This window comes from Macaca fascicularis, chromosome 16 (assembly GCF_037993035.2).
Source record: "Macaca fascicularis isolate 582-1 chromosome 16, T2T-MFA8v1.1".
Lineage (NCBI taxonomy): Eukaryota > Metazoa > Chordata > Mammalia > Primates > Cercopithecidae > Macaca > Macaca fascicularis.
The window spans coordinates 73,600,619-73,614,818 of record NC_088390.1 but is presented as its reverse complement, the minus strand read 5'-3'; the positions used below and the strand labels follow the sequence as shown (position 1 = coordinate 73,614,818).

Genomic DNA, 14,200 nt, shown 5'->3' with positions numbered 1-14,200 from the left:
TTAACGCCATTCTCCTGCCTCAGTCTCCCGAGTAGCTGGGACTACAGATGCCCGCCACCACGCCCAGCTAATTTTTTGTATTTTTTTTTTTTAGTAGAGATGGCGTTTCACCGTGTTAGCCAGGATGATGTCGATCTCCTGACCTCATGATCCACCCACCTTGGCCTCCCAAAGTGCTGGGATTACAGGCATGAGCCACTGCACTCGGCAGTTTTTATTTATTTTTAAAGAGTTGGTTATTTGATATGTCACTGTAATACGCTATTTCTCTTTTTGGCTTTTGAGTGAAGGACAAAAATTATATACCTCCTTGTTATTTTGATAATAATTAGCCCCTGATCTTTAGTGATGGTATAATCTATGTTAGGGGTATTGGCATTTATAAAATTTCAATACTTTTTGTAGCTATGATCTAATGAATGATAATTATGGCAGTTTTCAATTTCAAAGTCTTTTTTTTTTTTTTTCCTTTTCTTTTGAGACAGAGTCTTGCTCTGTCACTCAGGCTGGAGTACAATGGTGCAGTTTCGGCTCACTGCAGCCTTCACATCCTGGGCTCAAGCAATTTTCCTGCCTCAGCCTCCCAAGTAGCTGGGATTACAGGTGCCTGCTACCATGCCTGGCTAATTTTTGTCCCTTCCTTCCTTCCTTCCTTCCTTCCTTCCTTCCTTCCTTCCTTCCTTCCCTCCCTCCCTCCCTCCCTCCCTCCCTCCCTCCCTTCCCTCCCTCCCTCCCTCCCTCCCTCCCTTTCTTTCCTTTTTTTTTTTTTTTTTGAAATGGAGTCTCACTCTATCGCCCAGGCTGGAATGCAGTGGCACGATCTCGACTCACTGCAACCTCTGCCTCCCAGGTTCAACTGATTCTCCTGTCTCAGCCTCCTGAGTAGCTGGGATTACAGGCGCACACCGCCATTCCTGGCTAATTTTTTATATTTTAGTAGAGACTGGGTTTCACTGTGTTGCTCAGGCTGGTCTTGAACTCCTGAGCTCCGACAGTCCACCCACCTCAGCCTCCCAAACTGCTAGGATTACAGGCTTGAGCCACCGTGCCCGGCAGCTTTTGTATTTTCAATAGAGACCAGATTTCTCCATGTTGGCTATGCTGTTCTGGAACTCCTGACCTCATGTGATCCTCCCACCTCAGCTTCCTAAAGTACCAGGATTATAGGTGTGAGCCACTGTACCTGGCTGTCAACGTGATTTAGGAAGAAAATGTGGTTAGTGTACATTAGGAAACTTCTGCTTGTGAGGCTATTGCAAAGACAGACCATCAATCCAGAGTATTTTTTTTAATGATAGCTAATTTTATCATATATTTTATTATTTTATTTTTTTTAAGAGACAGGGTCTTGCTATGTTGTTCAGTCTAGTTGTGAACTCCTGACCTCAAGTGATCCTCCTGCCTCGGCCTCCCAAAGTGCTGGGGTTACAGGCAGGAGCTACTGTGCACAGCCCCAATCCAGAGTATTTTTAAAGTGTAAGTTTTTAATAAGCAGACCATCTTTACATTTGATCGTTATAATGGTATTTGTGTTGCCATTTGAGAAATAAAACTGGCATGTAAAAATGCCTTTTCAAGGAGCAAAGGTTAGAAATTATTAAGATTATTAGCATAAGCTATTTGCCACTATTGAGTCACTAATCTTGGTGCATGACTAGGCTCACATTTATAATATATACGTAACATTTAAATGTTGCCAAATCTCTCACTAAAAAAGACATGACAATTATGCATTATGTTGTCATTTCAAAGAGAGTTTAGGACAATTTGTACTTTGGAGACTGATCTTTGTCTAACTTTTAATTATTTCTTCCTAAAATTTTAATCTGAGTTGTGAAACCGTCTTTCCAATTATGTCAAAATCTTGGTGTAATATGTCAGTAAGGTTACATTTTTTTTTCTTTTGGTTAAGTTTTCTTTTTATGGGTATATGTATGTTTCACTCAATAGAAAAGTAACATGTTCTACATATAGAGTGAGCCAACCCAGTGCTTAGAGTTGATGTTACTATGGGTTTCATCTTGTGCTGGTATTGTGCTACTTTTTTTTCCCCTGATATGTCAGAACTTGAACAGTCATTTGTTTTGACATTATGCCCTACTTACAGTATAATTTAATGGAGGCTAACCTGGATTTTTTGGAAATGACATTTGAATGGCATTGTACTGCATTTTCATAAGGACTTAGCAGTGTTTTACATTAATGTTTTCTAAAAGATTTTTGTTTGTAGTAAGTTGACTTTAAGATACTGTAGTTTCATTGTGCTTTATCACACAAGAGAAGATTTAACTTCTTACAGTTTTTGATCTTCTCTTTCTATAATGGGATGGGTATTGGTAGTAGGAAGAGAAGGTGATTATCATCTGATAAAACCTATGAAGAATTTATCATATCTTTTTCATGCAGATCAGATTTCTCTTGACCGAAGAGTTAAGTTCTAAATGTTAATCTGTATTTTAAAAATGTTAATAATTTCTAGTATTTCTACAAATTATTCTAGAAATTATATAGTCTAATATTTATAATATTAATGTTAATTTCTATAAAAAGTTTTTTTTTGAAACATGGATTTATACTAATGTTACTTTGTTTTGTTTTTTGATATGGGGAAAATACTCAGTCAATGGGTATTTGTGTTGTTAAGTTTTTAAGAATTTCAGCTCTACCATATACAATTCTCATACAAGAATATGTAATGTATTTAAGAATTTTAATGTTATTTAAAAATTTTAATGTTCTGTTTCTTTATAAATGTGTTTTTTGTTTCCATTTAGATCTCGAATACCTGATGCATGCAAAACAGCAGCTAGTAACCACAGCTAAACGTTGGGATTCTTCCTCTAAGACTATTATAGATTTTGAACCTAATGAAACTACTGATTTGGAGAAGAGCCTACTTATCAGATACCAAATTCCCCTCTCTGCTGACCAGCTATTTACCCAGTCCGTTTTAGACAAATCATTGACCAAGAGCAACTATCAGTCACGGTTACATGACCTTCTTTATATTGAGGAGATAGCCCAGTATAAAGAAATCAGCAAGTAAGTTACTTTAGAAACACTTTAAAACAAAAACTCTCCCCTTTGAATGGTATTTTTAATCTTTAAAATGGAAGTGTGCCTAAGTGAAGACAGGTAGTAAATGGTTGTTATTAAATAACTGTATTCTATCTTTAAATGAAATATGAGCTTCTTAAGGCAAGAACTCTATCATGCTCACCATGGTATCCCTTTTTTTTAGCACATAGTTCATTTCTATAAGACCTTACTAAACATCTATTAGGGGACAAGCTCTTTGCCACATGCCGGGAGTATAAATCTGTGGTTCCTGCTCATAAGGAGCTTTCAGTCAATGGTAGTCGTAGCAAGCACTGAATGAATATTTGTTGGACAGATATACAACAACTGAAAGAGACCACATATTTTGAAAAGTTGTTTTAAGAATGAAATTATTTAGATTTTCAGGAAAATGAGTTGATAATAAAATAGCTTTATAACAGCTTATAAATACCTTAATATATTTTACATTTTATCCATATGCCACAGGTTAAGAGCAAGTGCTTAAATCAAAAGCTTATTTGAATTATTTTAGGAAAAAAAATCTCAGAAAAGAAAGTTAGGGTGAGGGAAGATGTTCGTGAAATAGTTTTATTTGGTAGTAGCTGTCTGTTAATATGTTTTGGATAAACTGGAGACAGGCCTTAAAAACTGACCCACAATTATGAGACCTGAATTCATTTTTATAAGTAGTTTTACTTTTAAATACAGCTGAACCAGCATATTTTTCTTCTCCAGGATGCCTTATGGTTCCTTATCATTAGTATTAATAATAAATACTGAACACTCATTAAGAGTATATTCAGAAAAGGAAAAGAAAGTGAAAACTTACAGATACTTTGGTTACCCTATTTATAGATTAGTTATGATTTAACTTTTGAAAATACCTAATTTCAAATTAAATACATGTAAAATTTACAAAGTCAGAGTATAGTTTTCATTACTCTAAGACTAAATCCTGGCCCATTGATGGTCTCTTAAAAGGCTTTTATCACTTGTGTCTGTAGGCTGTTAGTTTATTAAATAAGAAGGACAGTGACTTGTATCATCTGTATTATTTTTATTGTCATGGATTCCTTTTCCTTAGGAAAGAACACCATGATAAATCATAAATATTGGGATTAAATAGAATTTAAAAGCTTACCGGAATCCTGGAGACTATTTTTGAGTATCATAGTAGGAATTCAGAAAAAATTGTATATTAACTTTTATTTGTTTAATATTTTATTAAGGTTTATGAATCATTCCATTACTTTAGAATGTGCATGTAAAGCCCAAAAAGCTTAGCAGTATTATATTCAGAATAATCTTTTAAAAGCGGAAACTAGTCTGAATGGATAAAAGGAGAAACCCTACAAAATTGTAGAGGTTAAATACTGATCGAGTATCTAAGGCTGGGCGTGGTGGCTCACACCTGTAATTGTAGCACTTTGGGAGGCTGAGGTGGGTGGATTGCTTGTGCTCAAGAATTTGAGACCAGCCTGGGCAACATAATGAGACCTCATCTCTACAAAAAGTTAAATAATCAGGCATGACGTGTGTCAGCTTGAGGGCTGAGCCGGGAGAATTGCTTGAGCCCAGGAGGTCTAGGCTTCAGTGAGCTGTGATTACATCACTGCCTGGGTGAGAGAGAGAGACCCTGTTTCAAAAAAAAAAGAAACTGGATAGTTGAAAGTGCACTGTTCGAGTATCTTGAAAGGCTTTCAAAGCCAGTATGAGAGGGCCTTAAAAATATTAGCACTGATGGCAAACTAAGTTGGTGTGATCTTTTAAAAAAATATTGTTACTATTTTGAGACAGGGTCTCACTCTGTCACCGAGGCTGGAATGCAGTGGCATGATTTTAGTTTACTGCAGCCTCAACCTCCTGGGCTGGGGTGATCCTCTGCAGCCTAACTGGAGAGGCTGAGTGACTGAGACTGCAGGTGTGCATCACCACACCGGCTTCATTTTGTATTTTTCGTAGAGATGTGGTTTTGCCATATTGCCCAGGGAAGATCTGGAACTCTTGGGCTCAAGTGATCCACCCGCCCTGGCCTCCCAAGGTGCTGGGATTACAGGCATGAGCCCCTGCCCCAGCCCAGTTTGTGTGATCTATCTGGAGAGCTGTTTGGCGGTTTGTATCAAGGACCTTAAGTTTGAATCTTTTGTTGTGGCAATTCTACTTATGGGGAATCATAATGAAGCAATAATCAGGTCAAAGATCTCTGGACACATGTCTTTCAAAGAGTAGTGAAGAATAAGTTAATTATGATATAGCTATATGATTGAATGTTATATAACTTGAAATTATGTTCTTGAAGAATTTTTAATACAGTAATGATGCTCATGATACAATATTAGGGAAGAAAATATGCTAGTTATAACACCTTATTGCCATTCTAATTTTATATAGATGCCTATACACATACATGTATGTATTTGTGTATAAAAATGTTGGAAAGAATTAAAGCAAAATGTTCTGGTTGATGGACTAACAGGTGATTTTTATGTTGTAATAGTTTTCTCTACTTTTGAAGTGTTCTGTAATGACCATATATTGCTCTTATAATTAAAAAAAAGTGAACAAAGAAATGTAAAGGAAACTGGTACATCATTAGTGGCAACACTTGCTGCTCATGGTGTAAAAAGCCCTTAGGTATGAAAAGAAGAGATTGCAGTAAGGCAGTGGTAAGATAGTGTAGAATGTTTTTATAGGAACTTCTGAGCTTTCTGTTTTTTTAAATCTTTAAAGTTATATCATATTTATTGACTCAAATAGGGATATTTACAAACTGAATGTAAATCAGCCGGATCACTATTGATGTGTTCTGTACACAACTACACAAGAGTTTTGAAGGATCTTCAAGATATAAATGATAATTTATTGCGACCTGCCTAACATGTGACAAGTAGTTACTGTGCTAGAGAATTCTGGAATTTCTGGTGATACTCTCACCTAAAGGTAACCCTGGATATGAAGGCTGGTAAATTAAATTTCTCAATTTGGCAGGCCTGTAAATGTTAGTGAAGTGCAGTGCAGAATTGGTACACATACAAAGAAACAGATCCAGTAGTAATTAGAGTTCTCAGAATGCATCTGTAAGCAAGTAGACATAGATTGTGAAGATTTTCAAAAGTCTGTGACAGACTTTTGTTGCTTAAAAGAGTATTTTACTTACTCTTTAAACTTAATATTTATATGCATTTTAATGTTGCCTTGAATTTAATTTACCTTTGATTGTTAATTCTTTAAGTATAAATAACATAACTAAGATATATTTTAAAAAATTTTGGGGGCGGTCCTTGTGTAGCTGCTAAGCTATGGTGTAGTGCAGGGCTCAGTAACTTTTTCTGTAGAGGGTCAGCTAATAAATATTTTAGGCTTTGAGAATTTCATACAGGCCTGGTTGCATTTCTTCTTCTCTTTTTGTTTTTTGTAAAATCCACTGTCAGTTAAGGGCTATACAGAAACAGTCTGAAGGTTGGCTTTGGCCTTTGGACTGTGCTCTAGTTTGTCTGACGGGGCCATTTTGCTTGTCTGTTCAATCAATACCAGTCATCAGAGCAAACCCAAGTCACCATTAGAATCATGAAGAATGTTTTGTTGTGGTTTGAAACCCAATTTAGAGGTAGGAGACAATGGTATGGCTATATTGACTCATCTCTCTAAATGACTTGGGTATGTATTGACAGTAATAAGTGTGTTCTGAACACACTGAAGTTTGCCTCTTTGTGACATTGTGGTCAGATGTGCCACACAATTAGTAGGATATTTCCCAAGGTTCCGAGAATGTATCAGTCTTCTGTGAACTTTGACAGTTTAAGCAGAATATTTCCTTTTTTCTTTTCTTTCTTTTTCTTTTTGTTTTTTTTTTAAATGGAGTATTGCTGTTGTTGCCCAGGCTGGAGTGCAGTGGTACAGTCTTGCTCACCAGAACCTCCACCTCCCGGTTTCAAGCAATTCTCCTGCCTCAGCCTTCTGAGTAGCTGGGATTACAGGCGAGTGCCACCATGCCCAGCTAATTCTGCATTTTTGGTAGAGATGGGGTTTCACCATGTTGGCCAGGCTGGTCTTGAACTCCTGACCTCAGGTGATCCACCCACCTCAGCCTCCCAAAGTGCTGAGATTACAGGTGCGAGCTACCGCACCAGGCCAAAGCAGAATATTTCTAATCATGAAAGTAGTATCAAGGAGCTTCATACTAGTTTCTTACATTTTGATGATAAGGGTTGCAAGAGACTGAGGCAGGAGGATCACTTGAACCCATGAATTTGAGGTTTCAGTGAGCTGTGATCGTACCACTGCCCTCCAGCCTGGGCGACAGAGCAAGATCCCATCAGACAGTGCCTTTTACATGGTCATTTTAGCATTTCTTTCTAGAAAGTAGATTGAAAAAAGGCTCCCAAGATTAGGTAAAATACGTTTTGGTTTGAGGCTGGATTTAATAATCTAGTTTTTTTTTTTTTTTTAGGGGATGATTTTTTTCAAAGCAGTCCAGAAATTTCTTCTTAGGTTTTTTTAGTGTGAGATGTGTGTAAGTGATAAAGATAATACTACATTTCATTTCATTTAAGTTTTAGAAAATGCTTTTCTTTTGAGATTTGTTTGTTTTACTTCTCATACTCAGTCACATGTTGGTGTGTGTTCAATAATGATTCTACTTTGAAGTGAAATCTGTTTGATTTTTAAGAGATGCATTTTCAAAAGAAATGTACTTTAGCTGAAGCTATTGTGTCCATTAAACTGTGCATGCCTCATCGGGTCATCGTGCTTGGCTTCTCAATGCTAATAGCTGACATGACAGGCCTAGTGTGGGGTGCACATTTCATCGTTTAGATGGGTGCTGCTTCTATTGGTGATACCTCTGTTCTGTTGCTCTGCTTTAGTAAACTCAGGGATTGTTTTATTACTTTGGTTGATTTTTATTGTTCATATAGTCAGAAATCACATGAAATGAAAACACTGTAGGTTTGAAATTTTTGAAAAGTTGCACTCAAGAGATAGAATTGTTGCTAAGGTTGATAGAGCCATATTTCTCATTAGCCTAGAAGTATCTTTTTAAGTCTATTGAGTATTCAATTGACTGTAATTCTGCCATTCCCTAAAAGGTTAGGGATTATGTAAACTTTAAGGTTGATTTTAAAATGTAGCATGCAACAATGAAAAGATCGTTTTTCTTCTTATTAAGAAATATCTTTGTTAATTGTAGGATATATTTTCTAGTTTAGGTATTTTTGAGTTATTAAATTTCAAAAAGTACGTATTTTAATATTTAAGATTACTAACATAATTTTAGTTTTAGCCTGTTAATCTTTTATACAAATTAATTGTTATTAGCTATAACCTCTACTAGAAAGTCTATAATGTCTGCATCTTGAACATGTGATGAATTTTTTGTGGGAAAAGCTGCATTTCTTAAGACTTTTATTTTATTTCTTAGCACTTCTAGTGCCTCTACCTCAAGAATTTTGTTACAAGACACAACCAGTGTCACAAGAGGATTTTCTTGTTGCTCTAAACTGTGAGACTAACTTTTCATGCCTGCTAAATTGTGATCAAGTGTTTTGGGATGGTGATTCTCAAATAGACATGAGTGAAACTTTAATATATGGCTTAAGGCCTGGGTGCGGTGGCTCACATCTGTAATCTTAGCACTTTGGGAGGCCCAGGAGGGCAGGTCTTTTGAGCCGAGAAGTCTGAGACCAGCCTCGGCAACATGGCGAGACCCCATCTCTACAAAAAATACAAAAATTAGCTGGGCGTGATGGTGTGCACCCATGGTCCCTGCTACTCAGGAGGTTGAGGTGGGAGGATTGCGTGAGCTCAGGAGGTCAAGGCTGCAGTGAGTCAAGATTGTGCTACTGCACTCGAGCCTGGGTGACAGTGAGACCTTGTCTCAAAAAACAAAACAAAAAACTATTAAAAAAATATATATGGCTTAAGATAGTTGAGAAATATATGACAGGATTTCAAGAATATGTTAGGAAATAATATAAAGTGGCTGAAGTGGGAATATGGTGCTTGGGAAAAAAATCAGATTATTAGAAAAACATAAAATTAATTCAGTGAACAAAATTTATTGAATATTGAAGGCGTTAGGTTCTCTGCTAGTCACTGCTGATTCTAAGGCAAGCAAAATATGTTTCCTTGTCCCCTAAAAGTTTGTAATCCAGTAGGGGAGAGAGACCTGTAAATATAGGGTTATAATAATATGTGATCAGCACTGTACTGGAGGAATGCACAAGGGCCCCGTGGAAGAGGCACTTTCCCAGCTTAGTGGAGACAAGGAGGGTAGTCAAGTCAAGGAGGGGCTCACATCTGCTTTCTAGAGCAGATGGAATGTAAGTCGAACTTTGAGAAACAGGTAAGGATTCGTCAGGTTTAGAAGTAGGACAAGGCTGGGCGCGGTGGCTCACACCTGTAATCCCAGCACTTTGGAGGCCGAGGCGGGTGGATCACTTGAGTTCAGGAGTTCGAGACCAGCCTGGCCAACGTGGTGAAACCCTGTCTCTACTAAAAATACAAAAAATTAGCCTGGTCTGCGGGTGGGCACCTGTAATCCCAGCTACTCAGGAGGCTGAAGCAGGAGAATCGCTTGAACCCAGGAGGTGGAAATTACAGTGAGCCGAGATGGGGCCATTGAACTCCAGCTAGGGCAACAAGAGTGAAACTCCGTCTCAAAAAAAAAAAAAAAAAAAAAAGTAGGACAAAAATATTTGGTTAAAGGAAACAGGATGAGAATAAGAGCATAGAGTTTTGGGGAGCTGCCAGTTGTTTATTGTAGTTGCAATGGAGGGTGCTTGTGTGGTGGGGACAGGTTAGATGAGAGAGAAGCTCTGTCCTCAGCTATAGAAAGCTACTTATCAGATTTGCATTTTTCAGAGATCCTCTGATGGGGGTGTGGAGAACAGATTTGAGACAGGAAGTCGGGTTAGAAGTCTGTTATAGTAATGCAAGTTAAAAATGTTAGGATGCAGATGAATTAGGAAGGAGGGGAACTAACAGGGCCATGAGGAACTAACAGGGCATAGTGATTCTGTGTTGCGTGAATGAAGGTTGGTGAGAGAGGCAGGGTCAAGGATGACTTGATTTTTGGCTTGGATACCTACATGGATGATAGTGCCATTTTCTAAGTTGTTAATACATGGGAAGATTGGGTTGGGTCACACTGGGGAGGTCAGATAGTTTTGCATATACTGAGTTTAAAGGGCATATAAACAAGAGTGTCCATTTGACAGTTGGATTTACAGCCCTGAGCTGGGAGATCTGGGAGAGGGTGACCTAGCAAGAACTTACAGAGTAGAAGGAAGGCAGGGTGGAGCTTATAGAAAGTAGTTGGTGCTTAGATGGGAGATGGAGAGCAGCTAGGAGAGGTAGGAAGAAAACTAGGAGAGCATTACCATACAGAAGTCCATGGAAGAGGGAGTTCAAAGGAAGAAGACATTGATTGTATAGTGAAAAAAAAAAAAAAAATAAGAAAACTGTACATCATGTACATCATCTTAGCAAAAAGAGGTCCTTTGTGAATCAAGAATTTCTTGCACTCTGAAGTAATCTCCTCCCTCTAAGAAAGTTTTAATGACCCCTAAACTCTGCATATTATATGGGTAGTAAAAGGAAAGTACAATTTTAATTTCATTTAAGAAAGCATGAATAAAGTAAGGGTTCTTTTTTTTTCTTTTTCTTTTTGAGATGGAGTCTCACTCTGTCGCCAAGGCTGGAGTGCAGTGGCGCTATCTCAGGTCACTGCAGCCTCCACCTCCTGGGTTCAAGTGATTCTCCTACCTCAGCCTCCTAAGTAGCTAGGAACTACAGGCTGGGCCACAATGCCCAGCTAATTTTTGTGTTTTTAGTAGAGATGGGTTTTCACCATGTTGGCTAGGCTGGTCTTGAACTCCTGACCTCAAGTGATCCTCCCACCTCGGCTTCCCAAAGTGCTGGGATTACAGGTGTGAGCCCCCACACATGGCCTCCTGTTTTTTGTTTTTTTTTTTTTTTTTGAGACGGAGTCTCGCTCTGTCGCCCAGGCTGGAGTGCAGTGGCCGGATCTCAGCTCACTGCAAGCTCCGCCTCCCGGGTTCACGCCATTCTCCTGCCTCAGCCTCCCGAGTATCCGGGACTACAGGCGCCCGCCACCGCGCCCGGCTAGTTTTTTGTATTTTTTAGTAGAGACGGGGTTTCACCATGTTAGCCAGGATGGTCTCGATCTCCTGACCTCGTGATCCGCCTGTCTCGGCCTCCCAAAGTGCAGGGATTACAGGCTTGAGCCACCGCGCCTGGCCGTGTGTTTTTTTTTTTTTTGGAGACAGAATCTCGCTCCATCACCCAGGCTGTAGTACAGTGGCACAATCTCAGCTCACTGCAACCTCCGCCGCCTGGGTTCAGGCAATTCTTTTGCCTCAGCCTCCCGAGTAGCTGGGACTACAGGCGTGTGCCACCACGCCCAGCTAACTTTTGTATTTTTAGTAGAGATGTGGTTTCATCAGGTTGGCCAGAATGGTCGCTCCACCTAGACTTCAAAGGATGTATTGGACAACCTGAGGGCCCAGGCAGACTTGTTGCAGAGGCGGAGCCACTGTGCAGAGCCCCTACTAGGACAGTGCTTAATGGAGCCCTGGGAGTGGGCTAGATCCTGAGACCCCAGAACTGAAGGGTCAGCATTATGCAGCTCTCACCTGGGAAAGCTACAGATACAAGACTTTCAATCTGTGAGGGCTTCTGGGGGGACTGAGTGCAGCAAAGCCATAGAAGCAGGGCTGCTTGAGGACTTGGGAGCCCAACTACTGTTCCAGTATGCCAGGATGTGGGATGTGGAAGCAAAGATTATTCTTCAGCTTTAAGACTTAATGTAGGCCAGGCACGGTGGCTCACGCCCGTAATCCCAGCATTTTGGGAGGCCGAGGCGAGTGAATCACCTGAGATCAGGAGTTCGAGACCAGCCTCAACATGGAGAAACCCGGTCTCTACTAAAAACACAGAATTAGCTGGGCATGGTGGTGCATGCCTGTAATCCCAGCTACTCAGGAGGCTGAGGCAAGAGAATTGCTTGAACCTGGGAGACGGAGGTTACAGTGAGCCGAGATCACGCCATTGCACTCCAGCCTGTGCAACAAGAGCGAAACTCCGTCTCAAAAAAAAAAAAAAGAAAGAAAAAAGACTTAATGTTGTTTGCACTTTTGGATTTTGGACTTTCTTGGAACCACTTATTCCTTTCTTCTTGCCTAGTTTTCCCTTTGGGAATGGGAATGTTTATCCTGTGCCTGTCCCACCGTTGTATTTTGGAAGCATGTAACTCATTAATTTCACAGACAAATTCCTCCTGAGAGGAATTTGAATCAGGATGAATTGTGCCTTGAGTCTTATCTGTTTCTGATTTAGTTGAGACTCTGGGCTTGGACTTTTGAGTTGATCCTGGAAAGAGTTAAAACTTTTAGGTGCTATTGGGATGAAATTAATGTATTTTGTATGTGAGAAGAACGTGCATTTGGAGGCTATGGGCAGAATGCTGTGGTTTGAATGTCCCCTTCAAAACTAATGTTGAAACGTAATTGCCATGGGGACAGTATTAAGAGGTGGAACTCTTAAGAGGTGATTACGCCATGAGGATTCTACCCTCATGAGTGGATAATGTGATTTTACAGGAGTGGGCTCCTTATCATGAGAGTGGGCTGTTAGAAGAGTGAATTCAGTCCTCTCTTGCCGTGGCTTTTGCTTACACTCTCATGCCCTTCTGCCTTCCACCATGGGATGATGCAGCCTGAAGACCATCACCATATACCAGCCCCTTAATCTTAGACTTTCTAGTCTCCAGAACTGTAAGAAATTAATCTCTGTTCTTTATAAATTACCCAGTCTCAGGTATTCTGTTACAGCAACACAAAACAGACTAAGACAAACCTAAGAGAAAGGAGAAAATATTGCCACCATTTCTTACCATGTTGTCTTACCTCTTACAGCACCATTTCAGAACAGCGAAGGAGAACTGTTAATTAGTTTACATCTTTCTTTCACTTCATATTTCTCTCTTTTTTTTTAAATTTGGGGACAGAATCTGACTTTGTTACCTAGGCTGTAGTGCAATGGCATGATATTGGCTCACTGCCACCTCCGCCTCCTGGGTTCAAGTGTTTTTCCTGCCTCAGCCTCCCAAGTAGCTGGGATTACAGGTGCGTGCCACCACACCTGGCTAATTTTTGTATTTTTAGTAGATGCAGGGTTTCACCATGTTGGCCAGGCTGGTCTTCAACTCCCAACCTCAGGTGATCTGCCTGCCTCAGCCTCCCGTAGTGCTAGGATTACAGGCGTGAGCCACCATGTCCGGCTCCGTATTTCTTGACTGTGTAAATTAATCTTGATTCTCTGTGCTGCCTTCACACACATACTCTCTCACACTCACGTGCACACATGGAAGTGTGAGGGAGTATACCAACCATTGTCTAATAAGATAGGCCTTAACTTCTCTTTCCATAATTCCTGCATGAGACCTGCCTCCATGTAGCCATGAATGAAAATTTATTTTAAATGTTCGTTAACATTATTGAAAGAGATATTTTATGGTTTGAATCTGTTGATAAGCTCTACTTGGAAAGCAATTGGTTTAAAGTCCATTGTAATTTTCAGTGCAATGTGTTTCCTTCTGGTTCCAGGTGATTTTAAAGTCTTTATTGTCCCAATGGTGTGTTCAAACAGACTTTTATATTAATTAGTATATAATATTTCATGTTACTTTCAAAAACGACATTTAGTTTCATTTTAAATACTCTGATGTTTTTTGAATGTGCATATTCTTCAACACAAGTTAGTATGTATCTTTATGTAACTTACATGGGAGTTTATTCACTTAAAAAAAAGTTTTGTTGGCCATTCACAGTGGCTTACCTTTGTAATCTCCCAGCACTTTCGGAGGCTGAGGTGGGTGGATCACCTGAGATCAAGAGCTTAAGACTAGCCTGGCCAACATGTCAAAACCGTGTTTCTACTAAAAATACAAAAATTAGCCGGGCATGGTGGGCACGTGTAATCCCAGCTACTTGGGAGGCTGAGGCAGGAGAATTCTTGAACCCGGGAGGCAAAGGTTGCAGTGAGCCAAGATCATGCCACTGTACTCCAGACTGGGCGATAGAGTGAGACTCCGTCTCAAAAAAAAAAAAGTGTTGTTGTT

The 14,200-nt window shown here is 39.6% G+C and overlaps 1 protein-coding gene across 14 annotated transcripts in view; it reads left to right on the top strand.

Annotated features, from left to right (window-relative positions):
• Positions 1 to 14,200, top strand: part of HELZ (helicase with zinc finger) — a 178,206-nt gene that overhangs the window by 67,612 nt on the left and 96,394 nt on the right. For all 14 annotated transcript variants that reach the window (XR_012426037.1, XM_045374538.2, XM_045374535.2 and 11 more), the window contains one exon: positions 2,775 to 3,042. Coding sequence is in view for 13 of the 14 variants with exons in the window: in XM_045374538.2 (XP_045230473.2) it covers positions 2,775 to 3,042 (268 nt within the window). In the remaining variant the exon portion in view is untranslated. The remainder of the gene's footprint in view (positions 1 to 2,774; positions 3,043 to 14,200) is intronic.